Source organism: Brassica napus, chromosome A5 (assembly GCF_020379485.1).
Source record: "Brassica napus cultivar Da-Ae chromosome A5, Da-Ae, whole genome shotgun sequence".
Taxonomy (NCBI): domain Eukaryota; kingdom Viridiplantae; phylum Streptophyta; class Magnoliopsida; order Brassicales; family Brassicaceae; genus Brassica; species Brassica napus.
The window spans coordinates 11,116,074-11,141,069 of NC_063438.1; the positions used below are offsets into that span (position 1 = coordinate 11,116,074).

The 24,996-nt window shown below is 36.6% G+C and overlaps 2 protein-coding genes across 4 annotated transcripts; both read right to left on the bottom strand.

The window, feature by feature from the left end:
• Positions 1 to 896: 896 nt before the first annotated feature.
• On the bottom strand, positions 897 to 12,510 carry LOC125575102 (phosphatidylinositol 4-kinase alpha 1-like). 3 transcript variants are annotated; one of them, XM_048779590.1, is made up of 27 exons: positions 11,366 to 12,510; positions 10,847 to 11,188; positions 10,511 to 10,672; positions 10,215 to 10,382; positions 9,953 to 10,111; positions 9,757 to 9,884; positions 9,125 to 9,428; positions 8,780 to 8,948; positions 8,462 to 8,679; positions 8,094 to 8,252; positions 7,509 to 7,691; positions 6,528 to 7,055; positions 6,063 to 6,422; positions 5,574 to 5,788; positions 5,035 to 5,215; positions 4,811 to 4,947; positions 4,562 to 4,715; positions 4,030 to 4,296; positions 3,512 to 3,589; positions 3,376 to 3,420; positions 2,671 to 2,843; positions 2,388 to 2,583; positions 2,089 to 2,229; positions 1,772 to 1,980; positions 1,529 to 1,690; positions 1,167 to 1,446; positions 897 to 996 (listed from the first exon to the last, which is right to left on the bottom strand). In XM_048779590.1, exons 1-26 carry the CDS (start codon positions 12,293 to 12,295, stop codon positions 1,188 to 1,190), a joined length of 6,027 nt encoding a protein of 2,008 aa, XP_048635547.1. In that variant the 5' UTR covers positions 12,296 to 12,510; the 3' UTR covers positions 897 to 996; positions 1,167 to 1,187. The 3 variants fall into 3 exon arrangements, with proteins under 3 accessions (XP_048635547.1, XP_048635546.1, XP_048635545.1); XM_048779589.1 differs by having other exon boundaries at positions 897 to 1,025; XM_048779588.1 differs by having other exon boundaries at positions 897 to 1,446.
• Positions 12,511 to 15,071: 2,561 nt separating this feature from the next.
• Positions 15,072 to 16,567, bottom strand: LOC106419644. Its single transcript, XM_013860457.3, has one exon. The coding sequence runs from the start codon at positions 16,070 to 16,072 to the stop codon at positions 15,218 to 15,220; it is 855 nt and encodes a 284-aa protein (XP_013715911.3). The 5' UTR covers positions 16,073 to 16,567; the 3' UTR covers positions 15,072 to 15,217.
• Between the last annotated feature and the right edge of the window lie 8,429 nt (positions 16,568 to 24,996).

Genomic DNA, 24,996 nt, shown 5'->3' on the forward strand with positions numbered 1-24,996 from the left:
AATTATTTTATAAAATATATTTTTATAAAATGAGTTCCCGTGCGATATCGCACGGGTTCCTTGCCTAGTTTCAATAATAACATATTGTGTAATTTAACTGATGGGCCAACCTAGAACAATATTAACCTCTACCTTCTTATAAAAGAAATAGATTAGATAACAAAATGTTCATATTAACAAAGTTGTCAAAAAAAAAAATGTTCATATTAAGGTTCTTTTCACCAAATTAGATGAATTTTCAACACACGTGAAGTTTGTAAGTTACAAACTTAAAGTGTTTTTAATTTATCTTAGTTATGATAATTTTCAAAACATGGATGAAAACATATTCATATATAATTGTTTTGAGTAGATATGAAAACGTGTCATGCTCAACTTGTAAACGTCCAGAGAAAAGGAGGCAGGTTAGCCCGCTGACCAAGGTTATAAGAAATTCAGAGTAACTGGGGAACAGAGGGCAAGCGATAAAAGAAGACAAGAGGAGAGGTGAGAAAGCTTGATGAAGATCCTCGTTAGTGGTGATTACTGATTAGGGTTTGGAAAGAATCGATTCTTTTTCCTCTTACAAGCCAACACATGTTAATAATATCATACTCCCTCCGTTTCAAAATAGATATGTTTTAGAGAGTTTTTGATGTTTCAAAATAGATGATGTTTTCATATTTCAAAGTATCTTTTAACTTTATCAAAAACTGTGTAACCAATTATATTTTGTAATATGTTTTGTGATTGGTTGAATAATTTTTAATTTATATTTTAGTGATACTTTTTAGATAAAAAACAAGTTTCTTAATATTTGTGTCCAACCTAAAACTTCATGTATTTTGAACAGAGGGAGTATCTTTTTACAACATCATTTTCGAGATCGTCTCATTAGGGAAATAACAAAATGGGTCTGCTCCAAACAGGACGATGTGAATACTGAATACGTAAAATGAGTTTTCGTTACAAAGAATCAAGCTTGCACCTCAAGTTATCGAAAACTCCCACACCAACCTTTTTTTGGTCATATCAAAAGTCAAAACCTTAAGAAACCAAAGAAAAAAACAAGAAACTCAAATGTTCACCTTAAAATAAACTACCATTGGAAAGATTCGAAGAGAGGGGAGGAGAGAAACAAGAATTAGCAAACAAGTAAATGAAAAGATAATTCTGATGAATTTTACCTGCAAATTATGCAACTCTGGTTACTTCTCGATGCCTTGTTGCAGATACTGAATCAAGTCGTATCCAGCAGTAGTCCACTTGTTATACGCATCGGTACAAACATGGATCATGAAATGTGCAGCTTCGCGTTCACTCATCTCTGGGTGAAATCTTTTCCTCAGATTTCCAATTGGATCTCCTCTGCTAAAGCAAGGCAATCCACTCTCTAGCATCATTTGCACCGTACTTATGATTCCATCCATGTACCGGCGAGCAGCTAAGTATCCTTTCACGCACAAGCTTTTTATGCAGACAAGAAAATACATGTATCTCTCAGAACAAACATGTTATAAGGACAGATAGGAGGATTCGAGAAAGTTACCTCACAAATTGATGCCATGTTTTGCTTTTCATAACACCTGAGGGATCTAGCAACTGAGTCATTTCGTGACTCAGTTTGAAGTGAGCGCTCTCGAACCTCATGTTTCCACCAGGTGAAGTTTCCAATATGAAACCAAAGTCGATGTGGACAAGTCTTCCCACGCTACATTACCATAACACACATTGTAATGTCCATATCACCAACTGAAAAGAACAAAAGGAGACCGCAGGAGAGGAAACATACTCGTCAAAGAGGAGATTTCCGTTGTGTCTGTCTTTGGGTTGGAGTAAAAGACTAGCCACAGCATAACCGGCACTGCTGATGAGGAAGTTCTCTCGTGCTGTTTCAAAGGTGGCTGAACCGACTGGTCCATAGTCTTGTTGAAAAATCTCATACAAACCCCCGTCCGTTGTTTCACCCATTTGACTTCTGCTTCGTGTATTAGGCACTACCTGTTGATAAAGGAAAGAAAAGAGGTGTGAAATTTTCTGATGCCACCATATCTAGTTTAACCAGCAAGAGAAATAAGTTTCAGACAAACACATTTTAGCCGAGTTTACCTCAATTATTCCTCTCTCGTCGCCAGTTGGGAGTACTCCATATGGAAAAACATAAAGATTAAGACCAACCGCTTGAAATATGTCTCTAAGAAGAGATATCACTTGAAGCGCAAGAACATCTTGTCGGCAATCATCTCCGACCTGAATACAAGAGAGAATCAGACTGACAGCAAACAGATTTATCCTTTTGGGTATTTTGCAAATACTATACGAATCAAGAAACACATGACAGTACAATAGGTTTCTGTCGGCCTACAAATTTAGAAAAATGAATTGTATGAAATCATACAAGGTCTTACCTTGAAAATGCAAGCCTGCGGTTTTACATCACTATGGTCACCATCACGATCAACAACGTTAAAAGTAATCATGATAGGGACTTTGGCAGCTGATTGTAAGGGTATCCCACTGTCTACACGGATACCCCTTACAAGCTTGTTAGGAGCAGTTGGCAAATAAAGGTCATCTCCTTGCATTTCAATTTTCTCCAACTCCCTGCCATAGATAAGTATTAGATTAATCTTGCTTCTAACACATGCAGACCCATCCATAACATGATATGATTTAAGATAACAATTCTACCTCCTGATACCCGCTCTGCGTTCTTCTTTTGGAAGAGGAAATAGCACCCCGGATATAGATGTAACCTTGTCAAAGAAGTCAAACTCTCTAGTGAACATGTCCAAAGCACTGGGAGTGAAACCATCAATGATATGCTGCCGAACCTCCGGCAAAATTTCTTGGAATGCAGCATTCTGTAATTATTCGGAAGAAAGTAATAGGTGAGCTCAGAGTTTTACAGCCGACCAGTTCACAGCTATAGAACAAAGTTTCTACCACCATCTCTGTCCAAACAACCTACTATCCGTCTCACTACATCTTTTTCCAAAATATACTATCCAGGAACAATCTCATGCTAATACAGGGCTATGATCAGTCATGCAACCCATTTTAGAGATCTTGGAGTTATGTGCTTATAAGCAGCGGTCAAAGTGCCAAATCGAGAATATTTGCTGCTTCGTATAACGTGTGAAGAATAACCTAACCAGAGGACTTTGCAGATGTTTTCTGCAGGTCACCATATATTGCAACTCGAAATACTGTTTTGCACAATTATGGCCAGTACATTGTACTAGATGGCAACGCTTTTTAATAGTGTGGACGATTTTTAAGCAATATATCAGCAGTAATATAGATACTCCACTAGCCAACCAGTGTAAGATGCTGACTCCACGTAGAAACAAAGACCAATGAAATATAAGTAGAAAATATAATAATGGGCAAAACCTTATCTATAGAACCCTCCTTTGGTGTTTCCTGAACAGCCTCACCCTGCATTATAAGAAATATTTTAAAATTAACAAATCTCCGCAAAAATTTCAAGCAAAATTAACATCTTGCAATGTCACTATGTTAAACATACCTGCAAATGCCAAATGAGAATATGGGCAAATATGTCGCTTCTTTGGGTAGCTCGAAGAAGATACCCTTCAACCAACCTCTGCATTTAACAATATGAAAATGTTAAACATCTTAGAAACCAGGAAAAGGGAAAGAACTCAAGCAAGGCATCACACAATATCCAGCCCCACTAGAGGTGTAATTTCCGTAGAGTTTGAGGATACTGCGACAAGAAAAACCGCAAGCAATCAAAGGGCCCAATTAAACAAATGACTAGACATGGTTTCCGAAAAGGTGAGGTAGATAATCCAATACTAATCTAATAATAGGAAAATAGTCAGTTTAGATAAAGACCAACACACAAAGGTTTTGATGGTAATCCTTTTTAAGCACCATGGTTGGATAAATTATTCTAGGAAATGGTGCAGTACTCCAAATACACACAAGCTGAATGATATAGTTTAAATAGTTTAGTCCCCAAAATGCTTAGAGTGAAAGAGGAAGGGGGAGACAGAAATATATATTGTAGATAAGACTTACCCCTTCATCATAGCGCAGAGACTGCACCAACTGCGGCATGAAGAAAGTAACTCGTTCAGGAGGGTAGGACTCCAGAACTCTTAGGACATATGCCATGACACGTGGATGCCCTTTATAAGCAGGAGTGAGGAATTCGAGAGCCTGTGTAATTGAACAAGCAGCCCAGTGTGGTAGCTGCTGCAACAGCACTGAGTCCTCTTCAACATTTTTGGGTGTAACAAAGTACGGCAATGCCTCAGGAATTGTACGGAGATCTACAATATGTGTCTGCATGAAAGAGTTCCAGTGAGAAAGCTCATATAACATCAGTCATTCAAATAAAAGAAAACTACATTCCCTTCAATAAAATATTCAACTGGAAGTACCATGGCCGACTTTTTTCCAGTTGCACCATGCCTCACTGGTTTTGTGGGATGGTGCAACACCAGCTCAAGTAAACTTAACACCAGAGGTACCGTATTATCCCTCAAACTATAAAATCCTAAAAGATCCGTCTTTCTACAGTCTTAGAGTAGCATCTGTAAATTCATACCTGAACAAGCTGAGTGACTTCGGATTTCACAGCAGCATTTGCCGGAAATCTTGAAGCGACAGATATAGCAATGCGAGGGTCCACTGAAAAGGCGGTTTTAGCATGTTCGGTCCATTTTTCAGAGCTTATTTTCAGCCGCGAATATGGACTGTCCCTGTAAATACGTTGCCAATTGGAAGACTATCAAAAATGTACGTCAAAGAAAACAAGTTAGAAGCGAAAGCGTCATGAAAGGAAACCAAGTTTTACTTTGAACTAATAGGTTGTGCCCATACGTCAAGCCTGTCAGCTTCATGCTGGCAGAGCATTAAAAGCAACTGCTTCCTTTTTTCTTTTCCCACTGTGTAGTTGTCCATCTCACCCCAGACGGGATGATAGTGATCAGTCTGTAGACATGCAGCCAAAATAAACATCATATCTTGCAGAAAACTGTTACCCGGTGAAAGTAGAAAAATCATAGATGGTTACTGTACCACATCAATCAAGTTTCCACTTTCACGAGGTTTTCCTTTGGAATCAGATTGACTTGAATCTGATAGCTCGCTTGACAAAAAGTGAACAAAAACTGAAACAGATAGAGCCTCGCTTTGACAAAAATTCGGAATGTTTACATCATACCACTCTGGCTGATGAGCAAACCAGCCTAAAGAAGTCCTGGAACAAGTAGAAAAGACGTCATTTGTTATTGACGTGCACAAAAATAAAACAAAGGTAAAACAGAGATGATAAAATCGACCTAAGCAACATTGGAAATTTTAAACTCAACTTAGAGATAATAAAACTGCCATGTTAAATGACCATAAAAATAACAGACAATAGCCCGGACAGTTCATGCATTGTGCAAAGGCAGTTCATGTTAAATCCTAAGGTGGACAAAACACTTAGAGAGCCAATGAACATTAGTACATAGTCAAGAAAAGAAAGTAAAGAAAAAAAAAAATGTTTGCCGCCATATCAAAGATGTATGGTGCAACACTCAATGCTTCATATGAAGGAATTAGCAAAAGATAACCTGTATATTCGATCTTCCAATAGCTGAAGCCCAGATCTAAATTTCTGCATATTGCCTTGTGTTTGGCATGAGCAGAACTTCAGTCCAAGGAGCATTAAAGAGAAAAAGGTACCAGCAGCAGCAGGGTGGCGAGTAAAGCACCAGTCAAGGTCTGTACTCCGTTGTAACATCCTACCAAGCAGCAATAGTTGCTCCGTGCTATTATGTCGAACAACCTAAAGAGGCATTGGATAAGAAACTCACTCAAATATCCTTCTATGATTCCTTATTGATCAGTTAGCAAATTCTCAACTGAAACAAAATCACTCCAAGACCACAATTTTGACACCTGAGGTCTTTCATAGATAGAGATATTCGATTTAACTAGTATACTAACGCAAGTCAGCACTAGTAACACTCTAGACTGACTTAACGAATGACTATAAGAATTGAGGTGAACCACCTACATGTTCCTTCTTTATAAGAGAAAGTATAGAGATAAATCCTAACCTCAAAACGGTCAATTAAAAATCCAAGCCATAGTCTGTGCGCGACTATTTGGTCAACAGGATCACTTTCAGGTGATTCTTCTGGTTCCCCAGGGGAAAGATGGGGCCTTAATTTTGCAGCTGGGCCAGAGTACCGCACATCAGACGCAAAGAGTCCTCGCTTTGTATCAATTGTCCATATCCATGCATCAACAAGCTCGGCAAGGACAAGAGATACCAGTTGAGGAGCAGCAGAAACCAACCAGGTCCAAATAAAAATTCCAGTTTCCATAGCATCTGGAGTAGATATATAAGCTGGACACCAACAAAGGAGACGCAGTAATTGAGAAAAGCCTTCCACATTTGTTTTTGACTCAGCCCCCTGATGCAACAATAAGAGAGATTAGAATGTACAACACATAGTAGCTGGTTGATACCCACATATGTGCTCCTCCACCCATCTATACTTTTGATTAGAAAACCTTACCAGGTTTGACAGAAGTAGTGCGGTTGCTTGAGAACAAGTTTCTCGGAATTGCGACTTGTCCACCTCTCCGCCTTTTTCAGCAGTATTAACAAATTGCTGAAGGAGACGCACAAACCGCGCAATTAACATCTCATTAAATGAGTCATCCTCTGGTTGTGGTGCCTGGGAAAATGCCCCAGATATTAATCTTTGAAGGCCACCACCAAAACCACTAGGCGTCGAGCTAGATTGAAAGCCACCAATACTGTTGTACAACCTTCGCATGCCAGCAATTTCTCCAGCATGGTTGCACTTTACCGTTGCACTGACAACACCAGTACCAAGTACCTCCAAGTTAAAGGATTCAGAAACTTTTACGTTTGCCCCTGATGCTGCAGCTGCTGCAGCCATCACCGCTGGAATATTTGCAGTTCTTATACCAGACCAAATTTCATTTTTCCCAGTTCCAATCATTATCTCAGATAAAAGAGAAACGACGTCAGTTGTAGTTTGTGCTCGCTGCCATGTGTTTGCCTTACACAGCTTATCCTGAGGTGCATATTAAAAACCAGAGAAGTAACGTGAAACACTATTAACTCAAAAGGAAATTGCAAGAACAATTCAAAATAAGCATAAATCACTGAAAAGATCCCTGCAATGAGAATATTTGCAAAATTAATCCATAGAACAATAACTTAAGCCCCTAGGTCCAAAGCAATTAAGAGTTTGTACGTGGACCAAGAACAGGCTCATGACAATCTCAGAAACTAACGTAAGAAACTGTAAATGTAAAAGGGACCATGGTACAGAAATAATAAGACAGTAGAAGGAAGTAAAACATGCCACTGCAATAGAACATAGACAGGAATTATATCTCCACATTAGGTCTCTGTTTGAAAATGTCAAAAAAACAGATTGAATTGGAGAAATAGAAAGCTGTCTTAAAAAGGAAATTTGAATGTGCAAATAGAAGACAGTATGAGTTGGTAAAAAGAAGGAAACCTGAAGCAAACCCTGACTGGTACATGGAGCATATGAAAGCGATATTATGATCCATTCTCGAACAACTTTCTGGTATAAGGATCGAACAGCAGCAGTCCAAGCGGGATCATTGACAACTGTTGAAGGTGTATTATTATGAACAGAAAACAGTAAACTGTCCAGACACGACGAATGCCAGAGGACCTGCATTTTCTCATTGTCAGTCAACAACGTAGCAGATGGAAAAATTCCTAAAGAACAGTTGAAGAAGGCAAAAGGCAAACATACAGCACACATACAGAAGGCAAACACAGAAAGTCAGGAACAGTAGCAAAATGCAGTAATAAAAGAAACTGAGGGAGAAAAATAAACTACTGGCTGTACAACGGAGAGGAATATGTAGAGGACATTAAACAGTTAAATATATATATGATAAACGTTGAAACAGAAATCACAAAATACTTGAAAATCCACATTAAAAACAGACTACACCACTGGTGTATATGAGGAAATTGATCATATGTTAGAGATCAAAAGAAAGAGAAAAAACAAGAAAATTTTGACTCAGAAACAGAAAAAGAAACCAGAAAATGTACACCCATTTACCTGGGGAAACTTGTCCCGTAGCTGAGTCAATAGGTTCACAGAGATATCTCGAACGTGTTCATCTCTCTGTGACATACTCTTTATGAGGAAACAAGCATGTGCATAGGTTGTCAGTTCTCTATTAAGAGCATCTTTCCCAGTATGAGATATTCGATCTTCCTGAAACCAGATGAAAATTGGTAACATTATACTGTTGGAACTTTTTAAGTGAAGAAGCAGTAAGAAAACAGAAAGGCAGAGCTGGTGTTGGTGACAAAAAGACGAAAATGCATATACAAAGGGGTAGAAGGAATGAATGCAATAGAGTTGCAACCAAAAAACACTTGGCCAAAGATGAGCTCAAACAGTACGACCAGGTATTTACATACCAGCCATGAGACAGCTGTTTCAAAGGATCTATGCACAATTGCCGTCAAACACTGGGAAACAGCAGGAGTAAGATTTGGAGTTTTCAGATATTCGAAGACACAGCTGAAGGCACTTCTAGAAGCAGATACACTTGAGTCACCGTTAAGGATACCCCCGTTGCTAATAAAGCGTATGATTTCTAATAACGCAACAGCAAGCAAATAGGTAGCCTTCACTCCTGAAAGAATTTAAAGAAAGAGAGAAATTCTAAGTATCTAAGATAGCCACACTAAAATCCATCAAGCAGATATGGAACAATAACTCCTTGTTTGTTTTACCAGATATGGTGTTCATTGCTGCAACGTCAACTCGGCCACCTAAGGCAGTTGAAAGAGCAAGTCTCTGTGTTGAAGCTACTTTCTCATTTCCATTTCCTCGACGACTACCAGGATTATGAAGGGCGTTGAGTTCTAATTCGTCTTCAAGCCATTTTACAGAACTAACAACCTACAAAGAGCAATGCTCAAATAGTTAAAATTATATTAAAGAGCAATGCTCAAATAATTAAAATTATATTAAAGAGCAAAAGGATCTCCTGGGAGATGTAGACCCAATATTTAAAAGGCTTATAATAGGGTGAACCATAAATTAAACTCTAAAAATGACCTTCTAGACTGACTTACAAGGGGGGGAGTGCCTTGAGAAATCCGCTGAACAGCAAGAGCCCACTGAGTATTCCACATGTAAGGCCCTCCCACAGCTTGCAAGCCACTCATGCTTCCCGAACTGTTCGCTGAATTGGAGGTTGACTTTACAGCTGGTGTTGGAGCTTTCAAAATAGGAGGTGCTAGACCAAAAAGGGCAATATAGAACCAAAGATTACGGAAAAGCTTCAAAAGTGAGGGTTCCACATCCAAAGTGGGATCAAAATCCGAACATATCTCCGCCACAGCAGGAAGAAGAGGCCCTAAAAAATCTACACCACTCCTGGAAGAAAAGGAAACACTGTATAACTATTCCAGTCAATATGAAGAACAAAAAAAACTTTTGAGGTGGAGAAACATGAAGTGGATATTGTCCAATTATTCTAAGCTTTTAGGAAAATTGTTGAGTGAAAAATGATTATTTTATCTATGATGTTAACAGCATGACCATAACATTGATCATCCCTCATGCAATACTTAGCCCTTGCTAGGAGCGTATAGGCCAGCAGATTTCTCGTAATTTGTACAGATTTTCTTATGTACAAATACTTTATTAGACTAACCATAAACAGTGAAAAAACTCTGTATTTATACAAGCTAAGATGATATACCCGCCACTTTTGGACTCAGCAGCCAGGCCTACATCTGAGCATAATGAAAGCAAACGATGGCGGTAGTCCGATCGCAATTTTGTATCCGTAAGACCACTGGCAATTGTAAGAAAACCTGCAGGAAGAGTCTACAACACAACTGGATCTGTAAGAATCAGTGTAATAGTTAAAACCAAAAACATGCACAGTAACTTACCTCTACACGCTCAGTAGTGGCTTCTGGTGCTGATGTTTTGCTTTCTACAGCTCCTACACTAGACAGTTTGCTCAAGTAACTTCTGGTCATCAGAACTACTGTCTCACGGTAAGACTTCTCAAACCCTAATGTTGCTATGCGAGAAACAGCATCAAGAAGCTGCACAAAATTGGCAAAGATGCATAAATAAATATGTCAAAAGAAATATAAAGATATAAAGTTCGATAAATACAGTATATTATAGTACAAAATGGAACCATACTTGGAGTCGTAAAAAGCTAGGAGTCGAAGCATCACCCTCTTCCAGGCTTTCAATAAAAAGTGGTAAAATCATGTCTGCTACGTCGGGTTTCTTTACAGCAACATTGAGATCAGCAAGCAGCCGTATCACATTTAGCTGCACAGCAGGCACATGCTTTTCTTTATCAACCTGGACACCAAATTATGAGACTTAGTGGAAAGGTAAAATAACAATGAAACATAAGGAATGTAGATAAACCAGCTAAAAGGCAAGGTAAAATTGATTTTCTCCACGTTAGGAGCAAGGACTAGAGTTACCTGTTCTTCATAATCATTTCTTTCACGAATACTTGACGCTAACCCCATAATGAAGGTATCCACTGGAGCTCGGTCCTTGTCCCAGCCAGATTCAATAATCTCACAACTAGTCTTGAATATGCTCTCAATCATAGCCCCTTGATTGCTCGCCCAAGTATCAGGCTGGTCCAACAAACAATTAGAAATACATAGAAACGTTTTTCAGTAATTTAACTTAAAACGAACTATAGTATCTGTCCAAACTTGTGACAGGATGTGTTCGATTATGCTTCTATAGAGCTCCAGGCGCAGTATAGTAGAAAATGCTGCAAGTTTGATTTTGTTTTTTTTAATTACCTGTGAACAGACAGCCAGTACCAATGGTTTAAGTCGGATGAGCAACACACGAAGTGGCTGCCCTCCTCGTGCCACTGCAATCTTTGCAATCCCAGAAAGAAGAGAACCGAACAGCTCTTCACAGGCCTTCATTTTCCGCCAAACAGATGTCAAGCAGGCATCTGCAGCATCTAATAGCAGTGCAAGAGTCTCCAGGACCAACCTCTTAGAAGTTTTTCCATCTGTTTCGAGAGACACTAGGCTCTTGATTTTCATTTTCGCTGCAGCGTGATAAACAGACAGTTTGGCATTGACTCTAGTTTTCAGAACCGGGCCTTGTTCGTTCCAATCTCGCTTTCTTGACTGTAAAAACAGAAGGCAAAAACAGAATCATCATCTCTTCCAAGAAAACGAAATCCATACTCCACTAAAGATCCACCGGTCATGCCAACCCTCGTGAAAAGATGCCAAATTTTTACTTCACCAAGAAATCTGGTCTAATAAGGGGGCCCTAAATTTATAAGGCGAGAAAAGAGATACCTTGAGAAATGCAGACATGGACTGGAGCTGCTTCTTGGCTATAAAGCTCACTTGATCCAGAAGTTTAGAATCAATTTTGACTTTATCCAAAATATGAGTGATGAGTCTAAAGGAAATCTCTTGCATCTCCAAGCTCTCGATGGATTCATCCTCAAAAGAAGCGACTTGTTGTGTAAACACAGGGTTAGAGCCACCACTCCCTTCGCTAAATCCGAAACTCAGCTGATCAACACCACTCTTCCACACGATACTACCCCCATTAACCACCACCGAGGAACTCATAGAGGAGACGGTGGAGCCAGGACTAGACTCCTCAGTTTGGGCAGAGCTGTGGGCGGAAGAAGTCTCGTCCGAGTTCTGCTGGCGCTGGTGTTCCTTGGGGGAGGGGCTCACAACAAACTGATCGAGCAGCATTGTTATCAACTTATCGCCATCAGACTGAAGAATCGAGGGGAAATTCTGAGAGAGCGCGACCAAGAAAGCCTTGGAAATCGACGGATCACCACCATCGCTCTCGCGGCAGCTCGTGGCGGCTATCACGACCTCCCCTGTAAACCTAGCAACCTCGGTGGCGAACTCGGGCGATAGATGGGCCGCACACGAAAGGTAGGTCAAGAAATCGGAATAGAAGGCAGAGATGGAGTGGGAAGGGAAGGAATGCGGCCAGAAGGAGCGGCGGAAGGACGCGGGAACAGCGCTGCTGAGGAAGTCCGTCGCGACGGATTTGGCGCGAGTGTCGGTTGATTCCGGATTCTTAGAGATGATGCGAGCAACGGCTAATACGGCGTTGAGATGGCTTCGAGAAACTCTGGGGGATTCGGCGAGGAGCCATTCGGTTTGGGGACAACGGCCGCATATCCAAGCTAATTTCTCCGAGAATTGCTTTGGATTCTCCGCTATTATGTCGCAAAGCTCCGTCAATGCCTCCATCTCCGATCAGAAAAGGAAACTTTCGCGATCCGATCTGCGTGAAGACGGACTCAAAATCTCGATCCACGAACGACGGAAATGTGAGTGTATAAATTATAAACTGGAATTCGTGGCTCGGTGTAGGAGGAGGAAGAAGAAGAAGCCATGGAAAGGGTTTGAAGGCTCATTGTGACGTCGCCATTCCTCTCTCTCTCTCTCTCTGGTTTAATCCTTTTGTCCGTTGCGAAGGATATTTAAAAGGGGTAAATACGTAAAGATACTAAAAGGTTCGACGAGGGATAATGTAATTGAGATTATTCGGTTCGCTTATGAACAATGTGGCTGTATAATAGATTCATGCATGAATTATGGCCGGCCTTGGATGAAAGCTTTTATCAAAGAATAAAATTATGATATACGGTGTCATTTTTCCAATATGTAAAAGATCTCACATTTGTTGTTGAGAAAAAGACTAAGATAGCACCAAACCAAGTTTTTGTTCCCAAAGTAGCACTCAAAGCTCAAAGTCACAAAAATAGGTTTCATTAAAGAGATAAATATACACTTATACCCCTTCAGTTAATTAATCCAAACTTAGGGTTTAGAGTTAAGGGGGTGGGGTTTTGGAATTAGGGTTTAAAATTTTATAAAAAATAAATACTAAAATAAAAAATAAAAATTTTAAAAACAGTTTTAAAAAGTATTTTTAAATTATAAAAAGAAAATTTGAAAAAAATAAAAAAAAAATTTCGAAAAAAAAATTCAAAAAAAAATTATAAAAATTTCGAATCTGAAAACATATAATCTGAAACTATAAAAAAAAATTTTTTTTTCATTTTTTTTTATTTTATTTTTTTTTATTTTTGTTTGTTTATTTAATTTTAAACTAAGGGTATTAGGAATATTTTACCCTTTAATGAATGTCATTTTTGTGACTTTCTCCTTCTAGTGCTAGTTTTGAGACATAAACTTCAAAAGGTGATATTATTTATTGACAATTGCCCTTTGTTGTTTAAATCATAACGCAGCCATTTTCATAAGTTGGGCTGAAGAGAATGAAAACACTTTCATTACAAACATGCATTTTAATAATTCAAAAACTATATAACAAAAAAATTGATTTGATATTTAAAATTTGGAAATTAAAGTCTAATTAATAGTTCTTCAAACGAAAATTATTATGTCGGAATTTTCAAATTTATTAAATATTCTATTACATTAGCTTTTTGAAAAATTAACTTCAAACCTTGCAATGTGAATACTCGCTGTGCTGACTACTTTTTCTGTGGACTGAAAATTTAAATATGTCCATGATACACATATCTACAGTCTATTCTTCTTCTTTTCTTTTGCTGGAAATTTAATCATATTATTATGACATAGTATTTTTTTGGAGAAAATAACAACTTTTTAGAGATTGGCCGATTGTCCACAAATTATGTAGTAAAATATAATAGGGAAAACTGTTTTTTTAGAGCAAAAAAATGGTAACTATGTCCCTTTAGACTAATCTATATTTTGTATCATATTTTCTTATAACACCCTTTAATATTTTTGAAAATAAATTTAATGAATAGTTTTACAAACAAAAAAATTTTGGAAAAATAGTAACTTTCGATAAAATACCTATATGAACTTAGTGATCTTTTTTCCAGTTATAAAAAAGTTAAAATTATAAATTTCATATTATGTTCTAAATAAAGTAGAAATGACATTCTACGAAGTAGAAAACAAAATCCACTTTTTTCATTGAATCTACAATGTTTTGAATACGTGATCTACGTAAATAGGAGTATTCTAAAAATATTTAGAATACACATTCCGCGCTTAACCTATCGTTCTAAAATCTTTAGAAATCAAAATCTACACATTAATATAAATCTAAAACACGTAGAAACCGACTTCTACAGATTTACTATAAATCTAAAACATGTAGAAATCAAAATCTAAACATTACTATAATTCTAAAAAACTGTAGAAACCGATTTCTACATATTAGTTGTATTCTACGGATAAGAAATCAGTTCCTAAAAATATGGAAACAAAATATTTGAGAATATTCACTTTTATATTTTGAAAAAAAAAATCGATATTTAAAAAAAAATTAAAAAAAAACGAAAAGGAACAAGAAAAAAAAAACGAAAAAGAATAAAAATTACAATTTTAAGGGCATTACTGTCATTTTGAAAAAAATTAGTCTAATGGGACATAAAGTAGTATAGATTAGTATAAAGGGACATAGTTACCATTTTTTTGCTCTAAAAAAATAATTTTCCCAATATAATTTCGAGTGAGATGAGAAAAATGTATAGACTATCTAAGATATTACTCCATCTGTTTTTAAAAGATGCATATTTTAGATTTTTCACATATATTAAAAAAGTCATTAAATATGCATTGTTTTTTGTGAATAACAATTTTTCATAACTTTTAACCAATAAAAATTCAATAACACCATTAATTTTTTTTGAAACTTACAATTTTTCATAAAATCACACTGAAAAAGTAAAAAATGAATCTTTTTGAAACAATTGTTTTTTTTTCAGAATATACATCTTTTAGGAACTGAGAGATTAACTTTTTAGAGACTATTCCTTAAATGTTAAAAAAAAACATTTACTTAAAATAAAATCGTTAGACCGATAAGATTCTGAGTTCAAATCACAATGGAAATGAAAATTTATCAGAAACGCTTTTAAGTTGAGATACTTAATTAGAAGAAAGAAATCATAATCCATGCAGTTGTAGACATCGTACAACTATAATCCCTTAAAATCATATATATAAATGAGATATATTAAGTCAAAATCCAAATAACACACAACGAAGAAACCACAAAGGGATCAAATCCATGCATTTTTCACCCAATTATTAACATAAAATGTACGAAATTAAAAAAGCAACAATCCAAGTAGAAGAAAAAGATAGAAACAAGCTTACCAGTTACCACCTAGAGGTTTCACGGTTAAAGAGGTCACGGTTAGGGTCAAGCATCTTGCAAAGACCGAGATACGTCAAGTAAAGCACACGATCCTTAGCTCCGGTGCGGTGACTCCTGGAGTGTTTGCAGAAATTCTTGAGCTGCTCCAACGTACAGTAACCCAACATCTGTCCGAGAAGCAAAAACAACCAATTGATCTGACTCTTCCGCTCAGGAATGAGCGGCTTGACGGCCTTGTCACGGCCACAAAGGTCGCATCTCATCGGGTCAGGGTTAGTCCAAAAGGTGGGAGCTCGTTCTCTCATGAGCCTCTTGCGCGTCACGAAGACGTTCTCTACTTGGGAGAACTTCTCCCTCAGATTGAAACTTATCTGATACACTTTATCACAGTGCTTGCATTGTACGTCGCCCGTGATGGTGGTGATCTGCTTCGATTCGAGATTCTCTAGGCTTTGTATCGTTCCACGTTTGTTCGTCGCCCATGGATACGGCGGCGGGATTGTTTCCTCTTTTCGGTTACGGCTCGATTGCGATCTGTAACTCCGACGCGTACTCTCAACCGCGGTGGCTACTGGTCTTGCCGGAGTGAGGAAATCAAACGACGGAGCGTACGGTGGTGTCGAGTAGCTGAGCGACGATGACAACAGATACGACGGCGGTGTCGCGAAATAAGGCCGCGTCATCAAGTAACGTGGCGGCCACGTTTGCATCACAGGCGACGGTGGTGCTAGACGAAGCGGCGGCGGCGAGATCTGAGAGGAGTAGGATGTTGGTGGTCGCAGACTCAGTGAAAGAGGAAGGAGGCGTGCGTCGTCATCGTCACCAGTCTGTACGCCGTCGTTTCGAGGCTCGTTCATCACCACCACTTGATTCGCTGCCCGATCGTCTTCCCAAACTCTTCTTCCGCTCCGATTGTTGTTGTCATCTTCGGACTGGACGCCGTCGTTTTTGAGGCTCGTTCGTCACCATGACCGCTGGGTTAGTTCGACGGCGTTGATTGCTTGTCTGATCGTCTTCCCCAATAGCTCTTCTCCTCTGGATGCCGTTGTTGTTGTCCATGTGGAAAGGGAAACGACGGAAATGGTGAGAGAAATTAGGGTTTCTGTACGAAAACGAATGAGACAAAGCGTCAGAGTGCGTGTGCTGGTTGTTGGTCTATGGGGAGTAAAGAAAATGACGAGAAAGGACTCTGAGAGAAAAAGAATAAAGACAGCCAAGAGAGGAGAATCTTTTCTGTTATGCAATCTCTCCGCTTTTTCGAGTACTAACAGAAATATCTTTTTTTTTTGTTTTTTTGGATAATCAAGTGATCAAATTAGGATAATTAAAACTGTATTACTAATCATTTTGCATTTGTTGTTTTTCGGTGAAAAAAATAGAAATAAATATTAGGGACTTTTAAAACAAAATCTTGATTACTAAGATATACATTGCGGTGGAAATATTCTAGTTTTTGAGTTTTGAAAATAGTACTGTTTTGAGACTGCTATTATTTAGATTTTTCTACGATTATTTCTCACTTCATTTACGCATATGTTAATAGTTGTTGTAATCAAAACTTATTGTGCGTTTCTTACAGATATATTTGGTTTACATTGACTTCGAGTCTTCCAAATCTCTCTATGTACTATGACTGTCCATAATGATAATTTTATGATTTTTATGACTTACACAAAATTTGATATATACAACTGTGAAAAATAATTGCAAACATACAGCATTTGATTAGTAATATTTTTTTTTGATTAACCAAGGGTTTCCGGCGGGTTTTAGTAATAATTTGCAATCGTTTCATGTGAAAAATAGAAATTAGAGATTTCCCTACCATTAACATTGATAAATAAGAAATTGTGGAGGAATTTTGACCCCCCCAAAAAAAATATATTTTGGAAGAAACAGTAATTTCGTTTCAAATTCTAAAAAACAGTTATGTCGACATATTTTCTTAAAAAAAAAAAGAGAAATTGCATGTTTACCACTTTCATGGTAGTAGGAATTTTTGCCAAAACTAACCCACAACTTGATTTTAATCCCAAACATATACCCAAACTTGAATCAAATGCAAAACTAACCTAAAAGCCTAGTGAAATTACAGCTCAACCCCTTGTGACCAAACAAAAAAATAGAAGCCATTTTTACGAATATAGCCCTAGTAAATCGTCTGAGTCGTCTGAGATGTTGGAAGTCGTCTGGACGACTGAAGTGTAAGTCGTCTGGTACCAGTTTATTTTAAAAATAATTAATAAATCTTGTAAAAAAATATTTTGATGCGTGAAAAATAAAAATCAAGTAATTATAAACAGTTTTAAGTGATATAAATTAAGATATGATAAAATTGATTTGTTTTGAAGATAGATGAGTGGAAGTAGTGAATCATGAAATACTTTGGTTTAAGAGTTTGACAAACATATGTTGTAGTATTGTATGTATTGTTAGAGTTAGATTTTGGAAAACTAAAATGTTTTTTTCAAAAATTAGTTTTCACCTATATGTGTTTATTTCTGTGTATAGTAAACATTTTTCAAGTTTGATTTGGTTTTATGAAGTGCTTAATTAGATAATTAAGTTTAGGGGTTATGTTTAGGGTGTGGACGACTTATATTTTAGTCGTCTGTTGAATAATTTACCCGGACGACGTATATTTCAGTCGTCCACATCGTACCGAACCTTTAATTTTACCAATGTACGTTTTAACCTAACCGGATCATTTTACTCGGACGACTTACATTTCAGTCGTCTGGTGAAGAAATTAAAACAGACGACTTACATGTAAGTCGTCCAAATATTACCGCCTAAATTTTTTTAAAAAAATTATTTTCCCGCTTAAATAATTTAAACCAGACGACTTAGCGGGAAATTAATTATTTTCCAGAAGAGTTTAATATTTTTAGCGGGAAATTAAATATTTTTAGCGGGAAACTAAAATAGAAGACTTTCCAGACGACTTACAAGTAAGTCGTCCAGGAAGTTGTCTGAGTCAAAAATATTTAACCTAATTTGATTTTTTGTCTTCCTATATAAAGAAAAATTTACACATTCTCTCTCCTCCTCTCAAATGGCTGCAACAAAAATGTAATGTTCATCATTCTAAAACTCTCCAACCTCTCTCTAATCTCTTTGACTTGAAAACACCAAACTTTATATGAATTTTTCAGTTTTGTCTCATGTATTTCTTACTAATCTATCTCTTTTGCAGGTTTTTAATCAAATGGTACTCATCTTCCACTAATTTAAAGGTAGATCTATTAATTTTAGATATGTATTTTTTTGTGTTCTATAAATGTAGATTTATCTAATCTTCCACTCATTTTCTCTATTTTTAAGTCATTTGAACGTTTTTGGATATGCAGGTTTTTCAGATCTGGATTTGATATGCAGGTTTTTCAGATCTGGAAGACTTCTGAGACGACTTACCTGTTAGTCGTCTGGAAGTCGTCTGGACTTCTTGGAAGTCTTCTGACAAAGTCGTCTGGACTTCCAGGAAGTCGTCTGGACTTCCAGGAAGTCGTCTGGACTTCCAGGAAGTCGTCTGGACTTCCAGGAAGTCGTCTAGACTTCCAGAAAGTCGTCTGGATTTTTCTAAGCGTTTTGGTAAGTTCTTATGTCTGATTTTTCTTCGTTTGGTAACTTCTTGTTGTATAGTTCTTACTTTTTTCCCAAATTAAAATTCTCCAAACCCACTCTAATCTCTTTGACTTGAAAACACAAAACTTTATATGAATTTTTCAGTTTTGTCTCATGTCTTTCTTACTAATCTATCTTTTTTGCAGGTTTTTAATTAGATGGTACTCGTCTTCCACTAATTTAAAGGTAGATCTATTATTTTTTAGATATGTATTTTTGTGTGTTCTGTAAAGGTAGATTTATCTAATCTTCCATTCATTTTTTCTGTTTTTAAGCCATTTGAACGTTTTTGAATATGCAGGTTTTTCAGATCTGGATTTAATATGCAGGTTTTTCAGATCTGGAAGACTTCTGGGACGACTTACTTGTTAGTCGTCTGGAAGTCGTCTGGACTTCCTAAAAGTCGTCTGGACTTCCTGTAAAGTCGTCTGGAAGTCGTCTGAACTTCCTAAAAGTCTTCTGACAAAGTCGTCTGAACTTCCTGGAAGTCGTCTGGACTTCTTAGAAGTCGTCTGGACTTCTTAGAAGTCGTCTGGACTTCTTAAAAGTCGTCTTGTCTTGTCTACTCAAGTGGAATCCAAGCTTGTCTTTGTAGAGGAATGATCTATAATAGTATTGTTTGTGGTCTGTTTTGTGAATTGCATGTCTACTCTTTTAGTTGTGAATTTTTTGTAAAATCAGTAATAATGTTTTCCAAGATGTATTAAATGTGCTAACAATGTGTTTACACATTTACAAATCAATGAAATAATAGACTTCAGTAGCCTTTTTCTTATCTTTGGATCTCTCATATGCAATAATAAACTCCAATGGCCTTTTTCTCATCTTAATAAACAAGAATGTTGGTAGCTTCATATTGATACAACATTTTAAGAAGCATTTAACCCTTCTTCCAACTCATAACAATAGTCATCATTATTGTCTATAACAATAATACTTAAGAGATGGAAACAAACAATAGTAACTAGTCAAAGCATATCATATTTTTTATAAGTTTGCGTTGAAAAACTTAGTCAAATTTATTAAAACTAAGGGAGAGAACATATTTTGTAAATATGAGTTTTACATATCTTGAAGTTACTTATCACTCCAAAAATACAAGTTATTCAAAAACTAACGTAGAAGACTTAAAAACTAGCAGAGAAGACGCGGACGACTTCAATCTAAGTTGTCCAGATGACTAAACTATACGTCGTCTGGTCAACGCAGATGTTATTTTTGCAATTGACTTTGAAATCTGTTATTTCGGACGACTGAAAAATAAGTCGTCTACTATTGTTTGGTTAAAAAAAACTCCAAAAAAGCTAGACGACTTACATTTCAGTCGTCATAGGTTAGTTTTGCATTTGACTGGATTATTTCAGAAGTTTGATTTTTCTGGACGACTTACATTTCAGTCGTCTAGTGAAAATTAAAATAATATTTTTTTTAAAAAAGTAGACGACTTACAGTTAAGTCGTCATAGGTTAGTTTTGTAATTGAAAAAAAAACTTCAAGATTTAATTATATACAGACGACTTATAATTCAGTCGTCCACGAGACGACTGAAATGTAAGTCGTCCAGGATTTACGAGGTTTGACCAGAATCTCGGAAAAAAATCCTGGACGACTTACAAGTAAGTCGTCTGGTGGACGACTGAATTATAAGTCGTCTGTGTATAATTAAATCTTGAAGTTTTTTTTTTCAATTGCAAAACTAACCTATGACTACTTAATTGTAAGTCGTTTATTTTTAAAAAATATTATTATTTTAATTTTCGACAGACGACTGAAATGTAAGTCGTCTGGGGAAGTCAAACTTCTGAAATTATCCAGTCAAATGCAAAACTAACCTTTGACGACTGAAATGTAAGTCGTCTAGGTTCTTTGGAAATTTTTTTGAAACCAAACAATAGTAGACGACTTAACTTTCAGTCGTCTCAGGTTACAGATTTCAAAGTCAATTGCAAAAATAACCTCTACGTTGACCAGACGACTTCCAGGTAAGTCGTCTACAGCCAGACGACTTCCAGGTAAGTCGTCTACAGCCAGACGACTTCCCAAGTAAGTCGTCTGACGAACAGATCTGGAAAAAAACTCGATGTCATACCTTAAATTGGTGAGATAAGTTCCTTAGCATACATAAGGCTTCTCCAAGCACACAGAATCACAAACGAAAGTCACCCACCCAGAATCGTTAGCTTCTATGACTCTATGAACCATAAAAATTTTAGAATCAAAATCTTGGGTTTTTTAGCTCATTGTGGAGAGAAAGTGAGAGATATGTTGTGTTTAGTTCACAAGAATGGAAAAAGAAGAAGGGTAAATCGATTTTGGGAGCATTAAGAGCTTCAAATTGGTTGTTCATGGTGGTTGTGGTATTGATGACAATGGCAATCTTGTAATTACTTGAAGATGATGAGGGTGAGAGAGTAAAGATGTCATTTTCGAAAAAAAAAAAAAAATTGATGGCATTTTTGTAAATTATATGAACTTGTGGGGTGAATAGGGCAAAACCAATTTTCAAAAAAAAAGGAGGTTAGTTTTGTGTTTGACTTTAAGTTGTAGGTCAATTTTGCAAAAAGTCCTTCATGGTATCACTTTTTATTTTTACCACCATTAAAGAGACATTTTCAAAAATATTTTCTTCATTAAGTGGCAAAAGACTATTATGGCCTTCTTATTATATATATAATCAATCATTATTTAAAAAAATAAAATAAAAATAAAAAAAATAAGAAAAAAGTGGTACTATGAGTGTGCTATTTGTGGCAATTTCTCAAAAAAAGGGAAAAAACTGTTATGTCGACATATATGAGACTGTTATTTTTTAGGTCTTGTGTGCGATTATTTCTTAGTTCATTTAAACAGTCAATTATGGCCCAATTGTTATAATTACATTAGTTGGATATTTCTGTAAGAAATAGGTCTATTTTTTTTTTATTAACATGGGGTATCCCGGACCGATGGAAGGGCCCAGACTAATCCCCAAGGGGAGGTGCAGTCCATGGATAGACCCTCTTTCCGGGTATTAAAATAGACCGAAAGCAATAGTCCATATCCATGTTAGGTGTCTAGGAAGAATTTTTTACATTTAGAGGTACATTTTGTTTTATCAGTTACACTCCAAGACACATTTTGCTTGGAAGACACTTTCTAGTGTTAAAAAGACTAAAAACTCTCTAACTGAAAAAATTATGTACATTAACATGTTTTTTACTTTTTCTCTTGTCTCTTTCATTCTTTCAACGTGACTTTATTCAAATTTCATCATCTAATGATTCTATCACATCTTTTTTTCTCTCCCTAACACAAAAGAAAAAAAAAAGACAAACCGAAAGACTACAACTTGCAAAAAAAAAAAAAAAAGATGTAGAAAAAGAAGAAGGTAGTTTGAGCTTCTGATCTTCTAAATCCTAGATTCTCCGAAATTGTCCGATCTTTTAAATCTTTTTAATCAATTCTCGTTTTGTTGGTTTCTTAGTGTTGTTGTGGATTTCAAAATCCAGATCTGCAAAGTTACAATTTCAGAATCCAGATCTGAGACGGATAGCGTGTGGATGGGGGTTGCGTGGATGAGTGGTGTATGGATAGCTGGAGCGTGGATGGATTATGTGTGGATGGTTGAACAGATCTCTGAGAACTAGTGGGTGGCTTTAACCTGGGAGATTCTATCCACAAAGAAGATTATCTTTCTTGCCTTTCCTACCTCGAACACAAACTATAAATTCATGTATTTGATAAAATATAGTCCTCACTTTTTTAAATTATGTCCACATTTTCTTTGTCAACAATTCATTCATTTATATTTTTTTTGTGCATGGCTTATCCATCCAATATTATCTACAATATTTTAATTATAAAAATATTTTCTATGTTTTTATTTTTAAATTTCTTAAGTATATTTAAATGGATGTCGAAATGTAGAGGATAAAAAGTTAAAATTTATTACATCAAATTTATTTATTTATATTTGAGATAAAAACAAATAAGTAAATGAGATTGAAATTAATAACAAAGTTCTCATCAGGGGCATTATTGTCCGACCAAATAGCAAGTGTTAAGGAAAAGTGCCTCAAATGTTGAATGTGTCTCTAAATGTAAGAAAAACTCATAATGTGACCCATGGTGTAAATAAGAATGTGACTTAGTTTCGCATAGCAGGTGGATCAAACTTGAAACGTGTTGGCATCCCAAACCCTTCCCCATACCACTTGATCACAAGCTCCCGAACCTGTAAGAAATAGTAGGTTTATGTTTACTTCGAATCCTCAAAATTCTATGGGTATTCTATGCTTTTCCAGGGTTTCATTATGAGATATTGTATGATATTTTTATAACTTATCACAAAAGTACAAAAAATCATTTTTCCTCTCTTTCTAACCAAGTCTCCTAAAAGCAATCCTTCGTTCTCCCCTGGCGCGGTGGGCTTCGTGCCGCCGCGGTCGTCATCTTCTCCCTTCCTCATTTTACTTTTGCCTCCGTTTTCCTTCCCATTCTTCCTTGTCGATATGCCTATGCTCTGAAATTGTTGGTGAATCTTAGGGTTTTCAGATCCGGGGCCCTGGAGATGGCTCTTTGTGTAGCCGGCTTGTTTTTGGTGTTGCGGTGAGGCATGTGAAATGGGGTAGAAGTGGTGGTCGGATCTTAGGGCAGCTTTGCAAGTGTTTCTCCAGTTGGTTTTCGTTTGATCAATTACTATGTTTACCTTTTACTTGATTTTGAATGATCACATTTGATGTTTTTTTCTTTTTTTAATCGATTTTATTTATGTTTCGGTTACAAAATAGGTACAAATCAAGTATTTTAAAACCGAAGAACCGATTTTACTTACTTTTTGGTTACAAAGTAGATATAAATCAGGTACATTTAAATATAAGAACCAATTGGGACCCAAATCCGAAAGTACATCGGGTTGTACCGGTTTTTTGAAGATTTACTAACCCCGATCCGAACCCGATAGAACCCGAACTGGTCCTGAAACAAATTTTCATATAACCCGAATGGAGTTGATTTTGATAAACCCAAAAACCGAAACCCGATTGGACTAAACTGAAACACGATTGAGACCCCGAATGCCCAGACCAAGCTTTTCAAAAATATTTTATTATATAAATAAATTAATAACAATTTTCTCAACTCCTTTTCAAGTATTTTTTCAACTATATGTTTTGTGATAACTGATAAGTTAAAAAAAATTCAATATTTTCTCATAATGAAAACCTGGAAAAGATAGTATTACCCATAGAATTTTGAGGTTTCGAAGTAAACGTAAACTATAATATTTCTATAAGAATTATCCAAGTAATGTAATTATGACAACTGAGCTATAATTGAAAGTTTAAATGAACTAAGAAATAATCACACACAAGACCTAAAAAATCGCACACAAGACAGTTTGAAATGAAAATTTTCTTCCACAATATCTTATTTATCAATGTTAATGGCAGAGAAAATCTCGAATTTTTATTTTTCACATGAAATAATACATGCAATTTTTTTTTTGTCAACATATATCATTTATCAGGCCTAATGGCCGAAATACAGAGTATGAATATTACATTATAAGGCCCAACAAACATTAAGTCCATAGGGAAGCTCAAAAACCATTAAAGAATGAAGGTCATTTAATCTCTGATGTTTTTCCACGTGCCTTTTAGTGAGGAAACATAAGACACGTGTTAACACACGTCCCTCATGCAAGACAGCTAACAAAACCACCGTGTTCTTCGCCACCGGGATTCTCCGTTACGAACCTCCATCTTCTGCCCCCCAACACATGATGTGATTACAGAAACCTCCATGTAATTTCCATACCTCTGACCTCCATCTTCCGCTCCAACCTTTGCTTGTGACTGATTAACTCCATCTCCTTAGATCATTAACTCAGGGATGAATTGATTGACCATTCCAGAGATCTTTTGCTGGACCATCTTAGAGATGCCGGCTTTACTAAATCTCCTTTGGGGTAATCCAATGTCTAATCCAGCAACACCGCTTCCTTTCCGCTAAGATACTCTACTAAGCCGAACTATTGGCTTCCCAAAGAGAGTAGTGATTGACTCTCGGTAGAAGGGATTAGGCGTATATCCTTGTAGATAGAGAAGATCCACCACAAATAAATGGAATTAAGCAGTTTATTGCGAAAGAGGAGAAAGCAAACACTTTAAACCGATCG